This window comes from Lutra lutra, chromosome 10, assembly GCF_902655055.1.
Source record: "Lutra lutra chromosome 10, mLutLut1.2, whole genome shotgun sequence".
Taxonomy (NCBI): domain Eukaryota; kingdom Metazoa; phylum Chordata; class Mammalia; order Carnivora; family Mustelidae; genus Lutra; species Lutra lutra.
Window position 1 is genome coordinate 25,202,928 of NC_062287.1, and position 23,239 is coordinate 25,226,166.

The 23,239-nt window shown below is 43.2% G+C and overlaps 1 protein-coding gene and 1 non-coding gene across 5 annotated transcripts in view; one reads left to right on the top strand and one right to left on the bottom strand.

The window, feature by feature from the left end:
• The window catches only part of PRDM10 (PR/SET domain 10), a 99,409-nt gene that overhangs the window by 64,147 nt on the left and 12,023 nt on the right, over positions 1-23,239 (bottom strand). For 2 of the 4 annotated variants that reach the window (XM_047692348.1, XM_047692346.1), the window contains exon 2: positions 708-899. The exons of 1 other annotated variant lie outside the window; for it this stretch is intronic. In XM_047692348.1, the coding sequence (XP_047548304.1) occupies positions 708-776 (69 nt within the window). In that variant the 5' untranslated portion in view covers positions 777-899. Of the gene's footprint in view, positions 1-707; positions 900-1,561; positions 1,635-23,239 lie in introns of all 4 variants that reach the window. One more of the 4 variants, XM_047692347.1, reaches the window with a different exon arrangement.
• Positions 20,851-20,959, top strand: LOC125080246 (U6 spliceosomal RNA). Its single transcript, XR_007121274.1, has one exon. It is a non-coding gene; the product is annotated as a U6 spliceosomal RNA (small nuclear RNA).

Genomic DNA, 23,239 nt, shown 5'->3' on the forward strand with positions numbered 1-23,239 from the left:
GTTATGTAAGTTAATGAAAAACTAACTTAAAATTGCATATTTATTACAATGCTTAAAAACTAAGTGTTATACTTTGGCCACACAGGATTCCATATGACTGTGGACTGCTCCCAGAATTCAAATCCACATCAAAAAAGCAGACATTTGCCTTTGCTAAGAATAGTCAAAATAACGCGCTGCTGGTTATGATCACAGTCCAAAAGGCCGTGTTCATCCATCACAGCAGCGTTTGGATACATGACTGGCCTTCCAGGTGGCTGACTCGATGGGACAGCTTGCCATTAGACCTTTACATTCTGAATTTGAAAGAAAAGAAAAAGCCACGCGGTAGACATACTTTGTACTTCATTACACATGAAGAATCAAAACCTTATACTTGGTAACATGAAAGAAACACTCCAGTTGGAGGCTTTCAGCGCTAAGAATATAAAATAAAACCGGGCAGTGAAGCAAACATGACAGTAAGTTGCAGAAGTGGCAGAGAAGCCTGTGGATGGTCCCCGAGCCCTTGTAAATCATAGTGACCCATCCTGGTGGAGCACTCCCCGAAGTGCCGAAACCCTCCGTATTCCGCCTGTGCTGGTCCTGCACGTCCCCTCCCTCCCAGCTACTCTCACTACAGGGAAGCCGGTATTTCTTTAGCTGTCAGCAAACCGACCCAACTGAGATACCACTACCAGCCCCACACTGGAAAGACCGCTCTTCACCTGTGCAGCATTCTCTTCGTGCTCTGCAGATGTGGGCCACACGTGTGAGCTCTCATCTTTGGAATCCATCCTTCCCCCTGCTGGACAGCTCCGCGTCCGTCCGGGGCACCTAGAACAGCACCGGGCAGAGGACAGTCATCTGTCGACCGCGGGCGGGTTCATGAAGGACAGAAAGACCTCTCTGCAACGTGCCTGAAGAAAAAGAGAAAGTGAACCAAGTTCTTTAACAGATGAATACATTTTAATAAATGACAGTTTTAACCACAAAGGGGAAAAAAATAACACATCTGGACAAAAAGGTGAAAATGGAGAAATTATTTGTAATGATAATACAATGTATTGCATGCTTGCTCATCAGGTAGACACTCATCAGGTAGGTGTAACCCTCACTAAAAATACTAAAGGTCTGGGGATCCCAGCTGGGTCAGTCCATAGAGCATGTGACTATTGATCTCAGGGTCATGAGTTCAAGCCTCATGCTGGAAGTAAAGTTTACTTAAAAAGTAAATGAATGGGGGCGCCTGGGTGGCTCAGTGGGTTAAGCCTCTGCCTTCAGCTCGGGTCATGGTCTCAGGGTCCTGGGATCGAGCCCCACATCGGGCTCTCTGCTCAGCAGGGAGCATGCTTCCCTTCCCCTCTCTCTCTGCCTGCCTCTCTGCCTACTTGTGATCTCCGTCTGTCAAATAAATAAATAAAATCTTTAAAAAAAAAAAGTAAATGAATGAATAAATACTGAAGGTCAACAACATAGACTAAAATAGAAAAAAAAAATGCTGCAGGTATATCTCTGAGTTCTGCTGATGAGGAGAACAAGGTTTCTAGACAGTAAACGCAGGTAAGTGATGGGTTCATACCCAAGCCTGACTGTGGCACAGCCCAGCTCAGCTGCCCCTGCACACTTGCTTAGACACTGACTTCCTACTCCACCTACGCAAAATGAACAGCAGAATAATAAAAGTCACAAAAACAGGAAAACGGCAGGCAGAAAAGACTGAATTTTGGGGGCCACAATCTGGTGAATATAAATGTAGATTCTGTTTCCCATTTGGTTAATGCAGGATCAATTAATGAACAAATCACAAACCTTAATAAACATCAACCTACACTAAATCTACATCTTGAAATCTTTTCCAAAATAGGTGGGATTTTTCCATTTATTTTTTTTTAATTTTTCCAAAATAGTATTTTAAGGAAATCAATCTTCCCTTCTGATGATGATAAATTGTGGACATGTTAAGACTCATGTGAGATTTTGCTGTTTAATGGAGCAGCCACACCTGATATACCTACTCCCGCCATCCCATTAAAGCAGCAACATAAACAGGAAAGGTAAAACTGCTCAGAACACCACTACACCAAAGGTAAGGAAGACCACTGGCCCAGATCCAGTCAGAATTTTTCCCATTATTAATGGAAATAAGCCAAGAAGCATATTCCTTGACTGCACATGCTCCAATGTCTGAACCAGAATAAGACTCAAAGAAGAAAGAAAGGAGGGGCGCCTGGGTGGCTCAGTGGGTTAAGCCTCTGCCTTCAGCTCAGGTCATGATCCCAGGGTCCTGGGATGGAGCCCCACATCAGGCTCTCTGCTCAGCAGGGAGGCTGCTTCCCCCTCTCTCTCTGCCTACCTCTCTGCCTGCTTGTGATCTCTCTCTCTCTCTCTCTGTCAAATAAATAAATAAAATCTTTTAAAAAAGAAGAAGAAGAAAGAAAGGACTGGAGGGGCTCCTGAGTAGGGTAGGCAGTTAAGTAACCGACTCTTGGTTCTGGCTCAGGTCGTGATCTCAAGGTTATGGGATGGAGTCCTGCATTGGGCTCAGTGCTGTGGAGTCTGCTGCGGATTCTCTCTCCCTGCCCCCTCTGCCCCTCCTCTTGCTCTAAAATAAATAAAATCTTTCATAAAAAAAGAAAGAAAGGAAAGACTGTAATAAAAGAAAAGACTACAATATCCAATGTCTGGCCCTTACTCTGGAAAACAGGAACTGCCACATTATGCTGCCTGGGAGACTCTCCTGAGCAGCTGAGGAGCCTGTCCCTGCTTCACCTCAGCATTGTCATCCCAAAATCACCCCCGCATATACTCACCCTTGCATACATACACCTGACTCTTCTCCTCTCTGTCAGAGGATGCTGGAAACAACGCCCACGTCTACCAACAGGTGAATGCATAAACAAAGAGTTATGGGGGAACTTTCTGGATAAGTGGTAGTGTTTTATACCTTGTATCCAGACTGGGGTTGTAGTTACATGGGGAATACATGTATCAAAAGTCATCAGGCTATTCAATTAAAATCTGTGTAAATTAGGGGCACCTGGGGGCTCAGTGTGTTGAGCAGCAGGCTCTTGATTTCAGCTTGAGTTGTGATCTCAAAGTCCTGGGATGCAGCCCCCTATCAGGAACCCGTGCTCAGTGCAGAGTGCCTGAGTGCTTGAGATTCTCTCTCCCTCTCCCTCTGTTCCTCTCCTCACTTGCATGTCACATGCATTGTGCTCTCTAAAATAAATAAAGCTTTTTGGGGTGCCTGGGTGGCTCAGTCCTTGGACGTCTGCCTTCGGCTTGGGTCATGATCCCAGAGTCCTGGGATCGGGCCCCGCATCCAGCTCTCTGCTCAGCGGGAAGCCTGCTTCTCCCTCTCCCACTCCCCCACCTGCATTCCCTCTCTCACTGTGTCTCTCTCTGCCAAATAATAACAAATAAAATCTTTTAAAAAATAAAATAAAATAAAGCTTTTTAAAATTAATTATGTGTTAATTACACCCTAATGAAGTTAGTTATTTTTAAAGAAGGATACCTTCCTGACATAAAAGTAGTACTCAAGCACGTATAAAAGGATATTCAGGGCTAGCTGCATACTATGTGAATTATACATGAACAAAGCTATTATATTTTTTTTAGAGGAACAAATATATTAAGAAATCTAGGGATAAATGTCATCAAAAATATTAAGATACTCATGAAGAAAACTACTAAATTGTACAACAGGACATAAAAGGTTCAATATTATGAAATCACAAGATGTTCCATATAGGAAGTGGTTTTGTTTTTTTTTTTTTTAATTTTGAAACAGTTTGAGAGAATAGCTACAAAATGGTAGAAATAATACCTGTATTTCTTCAGATTTACCAAATGTTAGCATTCTACGTGTTTATTATTGTCTTCTCCCTCTTGCTATTTGAGAGTAAGTTGCAAACACGTGCCCCTTTATTACTAAATTCCTAAGTACCTATTTCCTAAAAACAGTACTTTTTCTCAAATTACTAGGAACAAAACCAGAAAGTTACAATGAAATGGTACTATTACCTAATTTACAGAGCTTATTCGTGTTTTGCCAACTATCTAATTAATATCCTTCATAGAGAAAGAAACTACTTTTTTTTTTAAGGTTTTCTTTATTTATTTGACATAGAGAGACACAGCGAGAGAGGGAACACAAGCAGGGGGAGTGGCAGAGGGAGAAGCAGAATTCCCCCGATCAAGGAGCCCAATGCAGGGCTTGATCCCATGACCTGAGCCGAAGGCAGACGCTTAACAGCTGAGCCACCCAGGCACCCCTCAACTTTTTGTTCTGGCCCTGGATCCATTCTGGCATTTCATGCAGTGCATCCAGTTGTCGTATCCCTCCATCCCCTCTGCTCTGGAACAGTCTCCTAGTCTTTCTTAGTCATCCATGACCTTGACATTTTTAAAATACACAGGCCATTTATTTTTCAGACTGTTCCTCAATTTGAATTTGTCCAATATTTCTTCATGGTTAGATTCAGGATGTGTTTTTTTAGCAGGAATACCACAAAAGAGATGTTGTATCTTTCCTATATAGGAATTTGAGATTGTTTTTTCAACTTGGTTCATTGATTGCATAAATCCTCAAGTGCATAAATACGGCATACTATGCCAGGCACTGGGATGGGACAAGTACCAAGGCAGGCTTATCCCACACGCTTATGAAACATACACAGCTCTGAGTGTCATTCTGTATTTGTTTTCATTTCTAGGAAGGTGCTTATTATTCCAAATTCAAATTCAAAAGGCATAAAAAGATATGGACAATCTCCGTACCTGGAATCCCTTATCTACCCTTCAGAAGCTACCTATATTATCAATTTCTTGTCTACACTTCCAGAGATATGCTACACATATACATGCAAAAATACAGGGCCATGTGGCTGGCTCAATTGGTAGAGCACATGATTCTTGATCCCTGGGTCATGAGTTCAAACCCCAGCCTGGGTGCAGAACTTGCATGCATATATACATACATAATACATACATACATACATACATAAATACTCTGTCTCTCCCACCACAAATGGCAGCATACTATTGATTCTATAAAAATAAACATCTCGGGGCACCTGGGTGGCTCAGTGGGTTAAGCCGCTGCCTTTGGCTCGGGTCATGATCTCAGGGTCCTGGGATTAAGCCCTGCATCGGGCTCCTTGCTCAGTGGGGAGCCTGCTTCTCTCTCTGCCTCTGCCTGCCTCTCTGCCTGCTTGTGCTCTCTCTCTCTGTCAAATAAATAAATAAATAAATAAATAAATAAATAAATAAAATCTTTAAAAAAAAAAAAAACAAAGTAACATCTCTGCTGAGCCATGTTTATTCTACAAAACACCATACCTTCTACATTGTTCCCTATCCATATTTCATTTCCTCCCACTGCATCATTTCACTGTGTATCCATACACACTAATTTATTTAATCTCCTGTGGATAAACATTTAGGTTATTTCTAGTCTTTTCCTATTACAAGCAACACTGTGATGAATACCTTGAAGGCCGTTTTACATTTGTTAGTATCTTGAATTCTTTTGAAGTCTCTAAGGGAAGATGTTGAATCACTTATAGCCACCATCTGACTGGTAGGTCATTATTAGTTCTCAAACTCCAACAGTGGCACCCACCTCCCTGTGCCTAGTACATGAGGGCATAGGGGACACACAGGGAGAAGTGCTCTGACCTGTGAAAACACAGCAGTCAGTCCAAAGCACAGTGGTTAAGAGCTTGGGCTCTGGGGGTGCCTGGGCAGCTCAGTCTTTGTTAAGTGTCTGTCTTCGGCTCAGGTCATGATCTCCAGGTCCTGGGATGAAGCCCGGCCTTGGGCTCCCAGCTCAGCGAGGCCTCTGCTTCTCCCTCACCCTCTGTCTCGCCCCCTGCTTGTGCTCTCTCTGTCCCTCTCTCTCTCAAGTGAATAAATAAAACCTTAAAAAAAAAGAAAAAAAAAGAGTTTGGGCTCTGGACCTGGATTTGGATAGCAATTCTGAAACATAACTGGCCTCGCACAAAACACAGATGTTCTCTAAATTCCTGTTCCTTCTCTAGAAAATGGGGATCATAAGCTTATTGAGAGACTGACATAAAATAATGCATGTGAGGTGCTTAGTACAATGGCTGTTACGTAACAAACACTCATATATTAGCTTTTTTTAAAAAGGTATTCAATCACATTGCATTTTTGTGTCCAACTGGCTCTCCATCTGAACCCTAAGTTCCTACAGGCCAAAGAATGTGTGTGTTCACAAAAGTAACTCTAGATCTGGCACGTGGCAAGTACTCAATAACGTGTAGGGAGTGTTTAAAAAGCTATCACTGGGGTGCCCGGGTGGCTCAGTCAGTGAAGCGTCTCATGATCCCAGGGTTCTCAGGTCATGATCCCAGGGTTCTCAGATGAGTCCCGCATCAGGCTCCCTGATCCACGGGGAGTCTGCTCGTCCCTCTGCCCCTCCGCCCACTCACTCTCTCAAACTCTCTCTCTCTCAAATAAATAAACAAAATCTTAAAAAAAAAAAAAACTATCACAGTAGCCAGGGTAAAAGAGGACACCTAATGCCAACTGGATGCTCAGGGCTGGTCTCCGAGAAGAGGACACCTGAAGGAAGGTAGTAGGAGCGAGGAGGCAGAAACAGGAAGGAATGGGACATTTGCCCCAGAATGAAATACCCCGTTCCTAACCTTTCCCAAATAAGGACGTAGACACTACGTCTGGCATAAAACACCAGTAAACCATAGAAGACAAGATTAAAGAGAAGAAAAAAGGAGATAACTACTTAGCAGATGTGGAACAAAACAATAGAACGTTAATCTACACATAGGAAAGTTTGCAAGACACATTTAGCAATCAGGATGTGAAATACCGCCTAGCCACAGCTCTAAAATTTTTAGAATACCATTAGCAAATAAAGAAACCCAAGATGGTGAAAACTCTTTAATTCAGATAGTGTCTGGAATCCAAAGCAGTGCTACCGATTATCCACTTGGTAGTTCTTGAAGATATAGTCATAAAACCTATTGAGTTTCTCTCCCTATGAAACTACTTAAAACACCAGTGTGACATTGCGCAATTATTTATTATTTAATAAATTGCTCAAGAAAACTCAAGTCTAAGGGCCACCTGGCTGGTTTAGTCAGTAGAGAATGTGACTCTTGATCTTGGGGTTGTGGGTTCGAGCCCCACAATGGGTATAGAAGTCACTTAAAAATAAAATCCTTACTGGGGTGCCTGGGTGGCGCAGTAGGGTAAGACTCTTGATTTCAGCTCAGGATGTGATCTCAGGATCATGATATGGAGCCCCACACGGGGATCTGCACTCAGCAGGGAGTCTGCTCTCTCTCTCTCTCTACCCCCACCTCCACAACCAACTATGCCACCCAGGCACTCCTAAATAAGTCACTTTATATCCTCTAGCATCAGTATCCCTGTTGTAAAATAAGAGGGTAGAGTGGTGGGTGCCTGGGTGGCTCAGTCAGTTAAGCGTCCATCTCCTGGTTTCAGCTCAGGTCGTAATCTCAGGGTTGTGAGATCGAGCCCCATGTCCAGCTCCTTGCACAGTCTGCTTGGGATTCTCTCCCTTTCTCTCCCCTCTCTGTCCCTCTCTGTGCTCTCTCAAATAAATAAATTAAATAATAATTTTTAAAAAGAGTATAAAGTGGTTTCTAAAGTCTAGTTCTGCCTTAAGCTTAGAGAGGAAGCAGTAGAGAACAGAAGCAAATCTGCAGAATCTCCGCTAAACACCCCGGCTCCCAGACGGGCTCCACCGCTCACTAGTGTATAACTTATTCTCTGAGTCCTCAATATCATCATAGAAAATGGAGACAGTAACTACCTCCCAGAGTTACGGTAGGGATTACCTGGTATATGGAGAAATTCTAGGCACAAGATCTAGCACAAAGTAGTATTCAAATATGTCAACTTTTGTATTTTACAGATGAGCTATCAGCACGTCAGAATTTTCGAAACATTTCATATTGTTTAAAACCTAGCAACTGATCACATATAAATGCCCTGTACCCAAGCTTCCTTTATGGTAAGGCTTATCAGATTGGCTTCCTTTTTTGTTTATTTTTAACTGCACAATTCACAGAGTCCCGCTGATCTTGATTTACAGGAGATGAGGAAGAAGAGGCCAGAAACTACCCTAGTGCTGTCCAACAGGCTAGTGCTGACACACTCTCTCAGCTACAGACAGACATCCTTTTACTCCTCACTGTTTTGCCTTTTCTAAGACCTGGCCTTCAACTCCTCACTGCTTTGCCTCTTCTAAAACCTGGAAGAACAGGTGAACCACAAACTGCAGCTTGTCTAGAAAATGGTCACCCATCCTCCCTGCTTTTACCCCTCGTCCAAAATGTTACAGACTTCATTTCTAGGAAAGGAAGGACATGACTGCATTTCTATCTTCTCTTTAAGGGCTTTATTCAACAAATATTTATTAAGTACTTAGTATATGCCAGGATGTTCTAGGTCCTAAAAAAATCAGTATTAAAAAAAAAAAAAAAATCCTTGCTTCCTTGAAGCTTCCAGTCTATTTTTTCTGGGATAATGTTGTATAGATGGCAGTATGACCTTTAGAATCAGACAAATCTGGATTCTACTCTCCCAAATCTACCATGTGCTTCATAGCTATGATGTTAGTAAGAAACACACTAATCTCTAATCTCCTTTTCTGAAAATCCAAATTATCTGCCCAGCATGGATGTCATTAGAATTAACAATCTGTATTTTGTCAGGCCTATAGTGCATTTTTTTTCACATTTTAACATTTCTGAACTAGGAATCTATTTTATAACTGTGGTGTCCTGTGGTTGCTGTCCTCAAGGTGTCAGTCAGGACGTGGATGCCACTGCCTGTTGTGTGTGACCTTGCGCACAGCCATTTATTAGTTTTGTCCTTGCTTCACTGAGTCATGCGTATTGTCAACACTGGACACCCTGAGTCTAACTGCCATTTTAAACATCTTCAAGGAGATTACACTATAATTTGGCATTAGAAGTGAAAGGCATGCGAACAGCAGTTGAGCATAAATCTGATTAGGGAAGCAAATATCCATCACTGGGAAAATAACCTTAACAAGCAAAGGACCTGGGTATGGAAGACAGTGATACGGAGGAAGCTGCAGTATGTACTGTCATTAACGAGATACGGGGAAAGACTAGCCTGCCACAGGTCGAGTGAGAAAACACCAGGATCAAAACTCCCAGAATAGATAGTAGCTGCTTGGAGGAGATTCCTAGAGACAGCAGCACGACCTCTTTTAAGAGACACTGAAACACCAACACTCTTCTTTTTTTTTTTTTTTTTTTTTTTTTTTTTTTTTTTTTTTTTTAAGATTCATTTATTTGAGACAGAGAGAGAGCACTAGGGAGGTGTAGGGAAGGGTAAAGGGAGAGGGAGGAGCAGACTTCCCACTGAGCAAGAAGCCCAGTGTGGGGCTTGATCCCAAGGCCCTGAGATCATGACCTGGGCCAAAGACGAACTGAAGCCACCCAGGTGCTCCAAGAAACACTGCATCACCAACACTCTTGGTGGCACAGAAATAAATCAATGACTCTGAGTCAAAAGTGATCCTGAAGAGTCAGACTCTGAAAGTGATAAAATTTGGGGAATACCTTAATCGATTTATTTCACTTACATTTTCCCTTTTATGTGTGCATAGGGTGATGTGATAAAAATCTATGTCTAAATAAAGCCAAAAGAGTCTTTCAAGAAGTATATAGTAAAAATTCTAAGTGGCAAAAGCACTTGTATCAGAGTTTAACTGGCAAGGCCCTTTCTTCTGTAACAATATGTAAAGCAATTATGTATCTTACCACTATCTCAGATTCAGTAAAACCTGGTAATACTTGGGATCACATAGCGTAATGACGAATATTCAAGAAATGGTAGCCATTTTTTTCAGGCTTTGTGAACATCAGATATGCAAAAAAGTAAGTAAAAACCCTGCTCCTGCAGAACCCGCAGTCTGGTTGGGGAGATGGACAGCCCACTTCCCAGGTCACTCCAAGTGACACCTGCATGAGAAGAGTGACAGAGCTGGAAAGTAAGAGGAAGGAAGAAGGAAAGATAAATGCAGACTTTTCCCGCCAGTTCACCAATCCGGTTCGCTCTACACAGAACAATGGAGTGTCCCTTGCACCCAGACTCCCCAAATGCCTGCCCTCCTCCTGGTTCCTGCAGTTCCCAACACACCGCCCGCCCGCTGAGCCAGAGCCCTCAACATCCACCAGCCTGGTTCCCACCACCCCTGGGCCTACACTGCTGAAGGAAGCCACTCCTCTAAAACCACCCAGGATTTAACGTTGACAAGCTCTCCCTTCATCACCTGCACGTAGAGGTGGAAAACAAGGCCCAGATCTGCCTTCGAAGGTAGATGCGTACCCCAGAAAACAGCTTGAGCTATAAATACAATTTCCGTATAAAATGCTGCTTTAGGGGCACCTGGGTGGCTCAGTCCGTTAAACGTCTGCCTTCGGCTCAGGTCATGATCCCAGGATCCTGTGATGGAGCCCCATGTCTGGATCCCCACTCAGTGAAAGAGTCTGCATCTCCATTTTCCTCTGCCTTTCATCGCCACTCATGCTCTCTCTCTCTCTCTCTCTCTCACTTTCTCTCTCACATAAATAAATAAAATCTTAAAAAAAAAAAGATTATAGGGAATCCAATTCTAGGACATGGAATAACAATATTTCAGAACAAGAAGAGAAATTCCAGGCCCATGGTTCTCAAATATGTGTTGGAGACAGCCCCAGAAATCAATGTTCTTTGCCGAGTACAATTAAATATTAATAGATTCATTCATACCACAGAATAATGATAGCTGATATTTGTAAAGTACTTACTATGTGCTAGGCATGTTCTAAATACTTTCGGATGCACTGATTCATTTCATCCTCACAATAACCTATGAAGTAGGTTTGTTACTCATTACCTGCACTGCACAGGTGAGCAACAGAGAGAGGGGGAGGTTCAGCGACTTGTCCGGGAAACTGAGCTCGTCAGTCAGTCACAGAGCTGTGGTCCCCGCCTAAGCAGTCCGGGAAACTGAGCTCGTCAGTCAGTCACAGAGCTGTGGTCCCCGCCTAAGCAACCTGGCTGCGGAGTCCGCGTGTTCGGCCACTATTCTACACAGCTTCTCATCCCACAAACTGCAAACACTTCCCCTGTGTTATGATTCGGCACCAATAACTCCATTATGTGAGCTACACAAAAAAATCACATCCAACCTCACTTTATAATTTTCTCAAAAACTATCAAATTGAGCAGACTAGATATTCCCAAGTTTTCCACTTTTTTTTTTTTTTTGGCCACTTGTTCAGTTGCCACCTCCTGGCCCTGGTTAAGATGATTGGCAGCAATAGCAACAAAGGGTTAATGACATTTCAGGTGGTAAAAAAAATTCTATATTTTTATTTAAATAAAAGAACACCTTGGTGCAGCTGTAGAACACTATGGAGGGGGTGCTGTTGAGAACCAGTCATCTGGAGCAAGTTCTATTTTATACATGACAAAGTCACCAACCAGAGAGAGAAAGAGAATCACTTCAAGTCACACAGCAAGTAAAGACAGCACAGAAGTCAGGCCTGAGACTTGTCAGCGCTCTCGACCCTCCACCACACTGGGCTGACAGTGGAAAGGATTTACATGCTTTAAAGCAGAATTTCTTACATTGCCTAAAGCTGTTTGTCTTAGCTTTCCTCTTTTTCCTTTAAGTTTATTGTCCTTGACTTCCCAGCTAAACCATCCCAGTAAAGATGAGTACAAGACAGAAACAATTTAGGCATGGATTATACTCCAAACGCTAAGAATTTAAATTGGTGGATAATGCTTTGTATATTTCCTTTAAAGTTATGTTGCACACTATATTTTGATTACCTGGATAATAAAAAAATATATTTACTAATAATTCAATTGAAATAAAATAAATTTAGCTGAAATAAAAACTTAAGGAACCACCTGTTATGAGTCAGTGATTAAACAAAGCTAGAAAATAAAATTTAATGTTTTAAGGAAAATCAGTGACCTCTTTACATAATAACTTCATCAAACTGCTTTTCAGTTCTATATCTATAATTCAGTTTTATATATCTTTTCAGTTCTTAATCTATAATTAAAATTAAATGATAATGGGGCTCCTGGGTGGCTCAGTGGTTAAAGCCTCTGCCTTCGGCTTGGGTCATGATCCCAGGGTCCTGGGATGGAGCCTCACATCGGGGTCTCTGCTCAGTGGGGAGCCTGCCTCCTCCTCCTCTCTCTCTCTGCCTGCCTCTCTGCCTACTTGTGATCTGTCAAATAAATAAAAATCTTAAAAAAAAAGAAAATTAAACGATAATTTAAAAATCATGGTACTTGAAAAAAGTACAGATTTAAAGAGAATAAAATAAAAGGTAAATAAAGACTCCTGTGAATATATAAGACAATGAAAAAGGACTTTGGCTGCCTCCATTTTGACCTTAAGCTTTCTGTTGGGTTCTTCATTCCAGCAAGTCGCTGGGCTCAGGCAGAAGACCCTGCAGGCAAAATTATACCCCTCAAGCAATAAGGACTGCCCTGAGCCAGCAAGACCCCACAAGACTGACCCCAAGACAATGACTGACCTGACTGTCACTGCCCACCTGCACTTAGCCACCTACCTTTGCCCCACATCTTCCTTATATAAACCTGAACTATTTCCAGCACTTTGGAGACAGTCTTTGAGATGCTAGTCTGCCGTCTTCCCCGTGTTGGACTCACTGAAATAAATTCTTGTTTCCCACCACTTGCTTCTCTGCCTTTGGATTTTGTCAGCAGCCAGCAGTGGGACCAGTCTGTTTGGGACCCCCAGACCCAGCTGCTCTTAAAGCCCTAGGCACCAGCTACAATGAGACTTCCAGATATAGCACTTCAAAATGTTTAGAGCTTGGTGGGACAAGCATTTTTTTTTATGTTTAACTTGACCTTGAACTACAACACCCCCTCTGCCCTTGAGCTAGAAAGAGCTGCATTCAGGGCAGGGAAGCGGGTCAGGGCCCTGAAGCCAAAGCCATACCTCTGGTTTTCAGTCCTGGCTCCACCCTTCACAAACAGTTAACCCTGTACAAATTACCTAGCCTCTCTGTGGCTCAGTGTCATCCAGTGTAACATGGCAACAGGAATAGGATCTTCTTCATAGAGGTGTAAAGAGGATTAAGTGAGTTAATATTTGCAAAATGCTTAGAACACTTGACTATGGTAAACATTTTAGAAGTTAAATAAGAGAAATAATCATTGGAGTGAATTTTGAGCCATAAATTAAAAATGGTACAGCAAGAAGAAACTAACTAGGGGAAAAAGGGAAGGGAATAAGAAAGGCCAGAAAAAAAGACAAGAGGAAAGCAACGAGGATACAGAAGAAAATCAAAGTATCCCAGAAGAGACTGGGTGGAAAGCAGGCAGGAGCACAAAGGAAATAACAGGGTGGAGGTGAAGAGAAGTCTCAGAAGAAATAACTAAACAACAAAGTAGGCAGGGAGTGGGGCAGAGAAGACAGAAAAAAGTCCAAGAGGGAAAAAAAAGAATCTGATTGTTCTGAGGTAACAGGATAAGAATTTGTAGTGAAAGCAGAACAGATTATTCCCTGATAAAGATTTCCTAAGGTAAAAGAAACTCAGCTTTTACAGTCTGGGTTGGGGGAGGAGACACCTGATAGGCTCCCACCATTCTCCGACTAGTAGGGACAATGACCTTGAGAGACAAATGAGATCCTGATTACGTGCCCAGAACACTGCTCTAAAAAATGCCATAGATGCCATCAACAGATGAAAAGATAAATGCAATGTGGTCTACACAAAGAATGAAATATTACTCGGCTTTAAAAAGGAGGGAAATTGAAATAAAAATAAAATAAACATTATTAAAAAATAAAATAAAATAGAGGCAGTCGTTAAGCATCTGCCTTCTGCTCAGGTCATGATCCCAGGGTCCTGTAATCCATCCCTGCATTGGGCTCCCTGCTCAGCAGGAAGCCTGCTTCTCCCTCTCCCACTCCCCCTGCTTGTGTTCCCTCTCTCACCATCTCTCTCTCTGCCAAATAAATAAATAAAGTATTTTAAAAATAATAAAAAAAATTTTTTTAATAAAAAGGAAGTAAATTCTGGCAGATGCTCTCAAGTGGAGGAACCTTAAAAACATGAAGCTAAGTGAAATAAACCAGGCACAAAAGGACAGCTATTGCAGCCCTCCGCTTCCAAAGAAACCTAGAGTAATCCTACGCATAGACACAGGAAGTAGAACAGAAGTTCCCGGGGCCTGGGCGCGTTATTGTTTAATGGGTAAAGTAACTAGAATGATGAAAAAGTTCTGAAAATCAATAATGGTGATGGTTGTACAACACCGTGAATGTACTTACTGCCATTGAACGGTACGCTTTAAATGGTTAAACGGTAGATTTTATGTATATTTTACCACAAAAACAAATAAAAATTAAAATTAAAATATGGCATAGATGGCCAAGGTGGAAACGCAGTGCTGCCAGGGTGGACCTGGGACTTGGCTGGTGCCCTTTTCCACACAGACCATGAAGAAAGCCCATCAGTCAGGGCCCCTACTCCTCCCCTTCAAGATGAACCCCGCCCTCCACGGGGCCTGCCTCTGCCCAGCCGCAGTGAACCTGCACCCGAGTGCAGCCATCATTCCCAGCTCAGGTCAAAGGGGCTGACCTCCGACTCACCCCTGTCGGGAGTCCCTGACAGCCAGTTGGCCCAACGCCGCGATTGCTTTTTTCTCTCCCCAAAGACTGACCGATTGACTGGTCTGCGATTTGAGAGAGCAAGAGAGAGAGAGAGAGAGCGCGTGCGAGCACAGGAACAGGGGCAAGCGGCAAAGGGAGAGGGAGAAGCAGACTCCTCACTGGGCAGGGAGCCCGAGGAGACCTGGGGCTCGAGCCCAGTGATGAGGGAGCAGAAGGCAAGCAGAGGCGAAGGAAAGTACCAGCTGACTCCCACCTCCAGCCCAGCCCCCAGCCCCTGCTCCAGGGTGGGATCCGTGATACTCCTCCGGGAAACTTCCAACTATCTTTCTGTTGGCGCTTCCCTAGAGGGAAAAACAACCTTAGCTTGATAAAAGCCAGTCCTCCAGTACTTCTTTAGCATATGAAAGTCCCTTTGGACACCTCCCTCCGTCCTTCCCTACCGCAGCCTCACAGTATATACTCAGCCCTTCCTCACAACCCCAGTGAAGCTTCTCTTTCCGCCCAGGCATCGTGTTCTGAACTGTAACAAAATCACCTTTCTGCACCAGAGACATCTTAAGAATTCTTTCTTGGCCGTCTGCTCCTGACCTCACCACCCTTCACCAAGACCCTGAGATCATGACCTGAGCCCGAGGCAGACGCTTAACCATCTGAGCCCCCCCCCCCCCAGGCATCCTAGCAGTGATGCTATTCCGGCCCACGTCCAGGCAAACCTCAGTCTCCTTCTTGCCACTTCTTTGGTACAAATAACCTGCCTGACCTAAGGGACCTCCAAGACCTTTTTTTTTTTTTTAGGGAGAGCAGGGTGGCCAGGTGAGAGGGTACAAAGGAAGACCTTAGTCCAGTTCACTTTCCTGTCAAAGGCCCAGTCAGCACAAGCCACTCCGTGGACCTACTTGAACTGCTCCTTTTTGCCCCATCTCCTAATTTCCTAGCTCATAAACTCCCAGGCTCTGGTTCTGGATTTATTTCCTGGATCTCTGACTCCTGACCTGATTCGTCTTGGGTCTTACACCATACTTTTTTAATGCAAGGACTGGGAAACCCCCTATCCCACCAGCCACAGGGGCATCTACAGTTAACCACTGCCTTCTGGTTCTGCCACAGCCCCCTTGGGTGTGGCCAAGGAACAGCGGTGTGCACGGGCTGATCATGGGGACAAGCTATGTGGACAGCTAACACGTGTTGAATGCCTTCCATGTGCCAGTCACTGGTATAAGCAATTAACACTTAGAAATGCTCATTCATTTAATGTCACAACAACCAAATGAAGTTAGTTTTTTTTTTTTTTTAAGATTTTATTTATTTAATTGACAGGAAGAGATCACAAATAGGCAGAGAGAGAGAGAGAGAGAGAGAGAGAGGAGGAGGAAGCAGGCTCCCCGCTGAGCAGAGAGCCCGATGCAGGGCTCAATCCCAGGATGCTGGGATCATGACCTGAGCTGAAGGCAGAGGCCACCCACTGAGCCCCCCAGGTGCCCCCAAATGAAGTTGTTTAAAACCTATATCTTTGGGGCGCCTGGGTGGCTCAGTGGGTTAAGCCGCTGCCTTCGGCTCAGGTCATGATCCCAGGGTCCTGGGATTGAGCCCCGCATCGGGCTCTCTGCTCAGCAGGGAGCCTGCTTCCTCCTCTCTCTCTGCCTGCCTCTCTGCCTACTTGTGATCTCTGTCTGTCAAATAAATAAATAAAATCTTTAAAAAAACAAAACAAAACAAAAAAAAAAACCTATATCTTTGGGGCACCTGGGGGGCTCAGTCAGATAAGCATCTGTCTCTTGATTTCAGCTCAGGTCATGATCTCAGAGTTGTGAGATCGAGCCCCATGTTAGATTCTGCTCCAGCATGGAGCCTGCCTGAGCTCTCTCTCTCCCTCTGTCCCTGCCCCCACTCACACGCATGCTCTTTCTCTCTCTCAAAATAAATAAAACATGTATCCTCACAATTCAGAAAACAATAGTACAGAATCACAAAGGAGTGTCCCAAACAGCAGCTAACCACTTTGTGACTGAGATATAATACGAAATTTGGAAAGCTACAAAATTAGGCCAGTGAAATGAAAATAAAGGGCTCCTATTATGCTCACTCATTTGCAATGGCAAGTAGAAATTTCACATTTAACTGATCTCTGGACAAAACAATTTTTGAACTCAGAAGAAAGGACAAAAAAACACTGGACTCAGATGAACAGGAATTGGTGGCAGAAGTAGCAATGGACGAATAACAAAATTCTAGAAATTTCAGCACAAATTCCCAATTCTTGCTGAAAAGAGGAAGCCTAAATAATCTGTCACATAAGTTTCTCAATTTTGAAAATTCACAACAAATTGGTAACACTGAGAAAAACTGTAAATGAGACGCTTAAATAATACTATAACCTTGCCTAGCAAGGTGATCCAAGTGCCCTGGCAGACGCCATTGATTTGCTCTCCATCTCAACCCTGAGGTAGCTAAGGCAGCGTTGCCCTCCATTTCACAAGGCAGACGTAACCTGCCCAGGTGTGGGTCTGCCCAGCCTGAACTCCCTCCATTGGCCAACCCTGGGCGCCATCCTAGTGTTCCCCTCTGCCCCAGGCTAAAGAGCTACTGGAAACCCACGAGTGAGGGCAGAGTCAGAGGATGAAAATATTATTTTTAACTCCACAAGGAAGTAAAATAAACGCAGTTTTAATTGGGGAAAATACACCTATGGAACTAAAGGTTTCTGAGAGAGTAAATCGTCAGGGAAACCAGACTTTCATAAAAGCTTTCAACAAATTTAAAAAATAATAACAATAAGTCTTTGACTAGGTACCAAATTTAAAAAGTGCTTTTCATTAAGCTGTTATGGATTTGGAATATTTCCATATAAACAGAGAGGTCTCAGGGTAATGATAAAAAAACGAGAAAATGATAACAATATGGTCCTCCAGGTATTTCTACTGATGTCATTCAGCTAAAATTTGCTATGTGGTTTGTTGTTGTTTTTTTTTAAGATTTTATTTATTTATTTGACAGACAAATCACAAGTAGGCAGAGAGGCAGGCAAAGAGAGAGAGGGGGGAAGCAGGCTCCCCACTGAGCAGAGAGCCCGACTCGGGGCTCAATCCCAGGACTCTGGGATCATGACCTGAGCCAAAGGCAGAGGCTTTAACCCACTGAGCCACCCAGGCGCCCCTATGCGGTTGTTGTTGTTGTTTTTAAAGATTTTGTTTATTTATTTGACAGACAGAGATCACAAATAGGCAGAGAAGCAGGCAGAGAGAGAGGGGGAAGCAGGCTCCCTGCTGAGCAGAGAGCCCGATGCAGGGCTTAATGCCAGGACCTTGAGATCATGACCTGAGCCGAAGGCAGAGGCTTTAACCCACTGAGCCAGTCAGCCACCCCAACATTTGCTATGTGTTAACAGTGAAGCAAACAATGAAATGTTCAAGATTGCAGAAAAATTCCACCAGATAAAAAATTGTTTTATTGGTTGGTTGGTTGATTGACTGATTTTAAGTAGGATCCATGCCCAACACGGGGCTTGAACTCACAACCCTGAAATTAAGAGTCACATCCCCTACTGACTGAGCTGGCCAGGCACCTCACCAGATAAAACTTTATCCCACTGAGAAAATAAACAGAAAAAACTTTAGAAACTCAGTAAGTGAGCGGACAATGGCAGAAAATTTTCAGAATAAGCAGCACTTTTAATATGAGAGGACTGACGTGTTACAGACTAAAAACTACTGCAGAATACATCCTAAAGAAATTTTTCTGGGGCGCTTGGGAGGCTCAGTCATTAAGCATCTGCCTTAAGCTCAGGTCACAATCCCAGGGTTGTGAGATCAAGCCCCATATCAGGCTCCTTGCTCAGTGGGGATCCTGCTTCTCCCTCTCCCATTCCCTCTGTTTGTGTTCCCTCTCTCACTGTGTTTCTCTCTATCAAAGATATAAAATCTTAAAAAAAAAAAAAAAAAAGAAGAAGAAGAAGAAGAAAAGAGATTTTCCTAATTCATTGCTGGCTATCATCAAAGACAATACTGTGTAACCAGAAGAGAACTGAACTAAAGGTTAAAAAAAAAAAAAAAAAAGATTAGAAAAGAGGGCTACAAAAACAAGCAAGGAATGAAGTTGGTCCAAGCAGATTTGAAATGGTCCCCTTGGCCTTCTTTTCCCACTCCATTTATACGTCCCTTTGCCCTTCTACTCCCATACAGAAATCCCACCAGGCACCAAGTCCTCCTCCTTCCTCAAAGAAAAGAAAAACCTAGGTTAAGAGTCTTGTTGGGGGTCTCAGCCGGACAATTCTACATTAAAATCCTTGAGAGTTCAAAAGGAACCACCACTCAGTGTGAGTTCTGAAGAATGAGAAACCTTGATGTTTGCTTTTCCTTTTTACAAAGAATAGCTGGTTGGCTGGTAAAATCTGAAGGCAATTTCAAAGAGAATCTGTCAGGAGTCTTCTATTCTCCTCTCACAAGATTTTAGAGGGAAACCTCAAAGCAGCAGAGTGTATCACAGGCCTACGGAAAAGAGCACAAATCATTAGCATCCAGCTCCAGGGATGGTCACAGAGTAAATGTGGTGGATCAAAGCACAGAACACCACCCGTGCCTGAAAGCCTCATGGTGTCCTCTCCCACAGGGAACGGCCAGCTTCCTCCACATCCACCTATGCTCTGACAGGCTGCAGAAGGGCAGGGCACTCTGTCGGGTTTGCAAACTGGGTCTGCTCCTTGGTCTGACCTTACAGAAGTCGCAACAAGACTTTGAGCTCTTTCCTGGGGAGCTTCCTCCTTGGTGGGCCCTGGATTCCAGTTTTTGTCTCCCAGCACTGTAAGACTACCAAAGTCCCCGCTCTTCTCTTCAGCTACTTTTCTCTCCTTATCCTCTTGACCAGCACAGTTTAGCAGCAAATGCCTCAAGAGGAAAACCAGGGCTAATCTCGGGCTCACCTCTCTGTGTCTTCTTTGCCTCTGGGATGTTGGCCCTCCTGTTCTGACTGCCTTCCACTCGGATCTCTGTCTCTTCAGTCCCAAGAGATTACCTAAAGCCCTGCAGGATTCTTGGCCTCTCAGACCTCTCTGTTTTTGTTTAGGCCCTGGTAAGGAAAGCAGGCCTGACGGGGCGGGGTCGAGGTGCTCTGCTAAGTCAAAGATGCTGGTCATGAAGAACCTCATATCGAATGATTTCACTTATATGAAATCTGCAGAATGGCGCATGAATAGAGACAGGAAGCAGAACACAGATGGGGAATTAAGACAAGAGATACGGAGTTTCTTTTGGGGGTTATGAATATATTCTAGAACTGACGCTGCTGACTGTTGCAGAACTCTATAAAATACACTAAAGCTCTTCAAATGAGTGAATTTATGGTATATGCATGATACCTCAATACAGGCATTTTTTTTTTAAATAAAAAAATGGACATTTAAATCAATGCAGAACGTCTAGGAAGCAAACTGGCAATAAACACCAAGAACTTTTCAGTATGCATATTGTATAATATTTATATTATATTATTATACAATTATGGGGTATATATATATATATATACACACATATATAGTATAAGCATATAAATACTCTCTATATGTATTTAAACAACTTGAGAAAGTTCCAGACTCAAGAGGAATTGAGGAATTCTCAGGGGCTAGTGACTGAGAGAGGAAAGTCTCAAACAGGATGAGCCTGTTAAAGCCTTCAAGTTAAAGAATTACAATGCCCAAAGTTTATGAACTGGTTTTATCAGAATCACCTAGGAAGCTAGGCAAGAAGGACAAATTTCAGAGCCTTACCCCTGAAGAAATTTTTTTTTTTTTAAAGTAAGCTCTACAGTCAATGTGAGGCTTGAGCTCATGGCCCTGAGATCAAGGGTCGAACACTGTACAGACTGAGCCAGCCAGGAAGCCCCCTGAGAATTTTGATTCAATCAGTTGCAGATGTAGAGGGGAAGAGAGAGGGCATCTTTGGTTTTGCTTGTTTTTTTTTTTTTAAAGATTTTATTTATTTATTTGACAGTCAGATCACAAGCCGGCAGAGAGAGAGGAGAAAGCAGGCTCCCCGTGGAGCAGAGAGCCTGATGTGGGGCTCGATCCCAGGACCCTGGGATCATGACCTGAGCTGAAGGCAGAGGCTTTAACCCACTGAGCCACCCAGGCGCCCCAAGGCGTCTTTTGTTTTTCTTAAAAACATCCCCAGGTGGTGCTCCCTTCTGCAGCACAAGTACTAAAATTGGAAAGATACAGAGAAGATGGGCATGGCCCCACACAAGGATGACTAACTCTTGGACAACAAGGGAAGACAAGTCTTTTGTCGTGGCAATAAAACTTTTCAGAAAATCATTCTAGGGACGCCTGGGTGGCTCAGTTGGTTAAGCAGCTGCCTTCGGCTCAGGTCATGATCCCAGCGTCCTGGGATCGAGTCCCACATCGGGCTCCTTGTTTGGCGGGGAGACTGCTTCTCCCTCTGCCTCTGCCTGCCATTCTGTCTGCCTGTGCTCGCTCGCTCTCCTCTCTCTCTGACAAATAAATAAAATCTTAAAAAAAAAAAAATCATTCTAGAAGTAATATGAGAGACTAATTATAATGAGGCCAAGACCTGACTTTTAATAAGCAAGGATCAGAGCTCTGAATTCTTACTGGGACTTAGTGATATTAATAGACATTCATACACAAACTTTCAGTGCTCAAAATCATCACCTTTAAAAAAAAAAAAGGACTTTATCACTAAACAAAAGCTTAGCAGGAATCCTGACACCTTTGCTCAAAATATACAACTTACCAGCCTCCCTAATACGCTTGTGGTATTTATGTCAGAATTCTGAAAAGGCTGAGGTGATTGTTAATTTAGGTGGTCTTCCTTGCCAACCACATCACTCTCACGAGTCTTTGATTTTCCAGCTTCCCTTCGCCACACGCTAACAAGCAAATCTGTTCCATCCACTTATGGAGGAATATTTGAAATAAACTTTGGATGCAAATATGGATTTATGAGGAACATGTGAAGACTGAAAGATTGATTCAAATGACTCATCAAGTAACATTGAGCGCCCCTGTGTTTCAACTCCAGATAGCTAGCTGTAAGCACACTACCCTAGCTCCCTCTGTGAACGGTGGCCTCGTTTCACAAGACAGCTGGCAGGGGTACAAATACTAGCTGTGGCCCCTGGCACACCTGAACACAGAAAGCTATCTGGCCCAAATATCTCAAGCTCTTTTGTTGCATTAGCAATTGTAGCAAGTAAGTAGGAGACTGGCAGGTGGGTGTTCTGGAGCCCTGAAAGCCTTTCTTACAGATGGCTCTGGGTGGTAACTATGACTCAACAATCATAATCCCAACTCGTTAGGATAAAACACTGGAGAATGGAAAGAGGCACACTTTTAAGTACCAAGCTGTTTCTTTAAGTTCGTGCGCTTTACTGTTTTAACTGAGAAAAAAATATTAAAATGGGTTACAGGCAATTATTGTACAACCCAACTTTTCCTTACTTAACACTATGCATTTAACACAAGAGAAAACAGTGTAACTACCTGTTCACGCTGCCTCAACTCCTGAAACACTACACAGCCTTTTTTGTTGTTGTTCAAATAGGCTGAGCCACTGCGTTGGCCCAGCACTAAGAAGTAAACTGATACTAGTTTGAAGTAATTCCTTTTATATCCAATTCACTTCCTCTGTGAACAGGTTAATGTGGGTCTCACCTGCTGTTCATTTTCAAGTTCTCCTTCTTCCACCTCAGGTCCCCTGTTTGCAAATTTAAATATAAAACACAGAATGGTCAAAGACAAGCGTTTGATTAACAAGATGGTGAGCCCAGACAAATGACATAATGAGGCAGTCATTGCCTTCATAAAAATTCCATCTTACTGGCAATTAATTAAGACTTATAATCTAGGGGCACCTGGGTGGCTCGGTCATTAGGCATCTGCCTTCGGCTCAGGTTGTGATCCCAGGGTTCTGGGATCCAGCCCCGCATCAGGCTCCTTGCTGGGCGGGGAGTCTCCTTCTCCCTCTCATCTGCCTACTTGTGCTCTGTCAAGTAAATTAAAAAAAAAAAAAAAAAAAAGACTTGTAATCTAAATTCAACCTTCTTCAAATTTCAAGTTCCTCCATCTTAATGAAACTAACTATAGGAGGCCAGCATCCACTGGTCTAGTATACACTACCAGCCAGGACATTTCTTAAAGTACAGCGCAGTGTAAAAATATTGAATGTGAAGGCAAATAAAAAGTTCACTATCTTAACAACTGAAATAACATCATCTGACTTAGCTAATTCACAGGCTTGCTGTTAAAGATAGAGTGGGATGTTTGTTATAATAGAGTTTAACAGTATAGAGTATATTACAAATGTTAACTGTATTACGATCACCACAGGCTAAGCATCAGATCATGAAGGTATTTTTTTTTTTTTAAAGATTTTATTTGTTTATTGGACAGAGAGAGATCACAAGTAGGCAGAGAGGCAGGCAGAGAGAGAGAGGAGGAAGCAGGCTCCCCACCAAGGAAAGAGCCTGATGTGGGGCTCGATCCCAGGACCCTGGGATCATGACCTGAGCCGAAGGCAGAGGCTTTAACCCTCTGAGCCACCC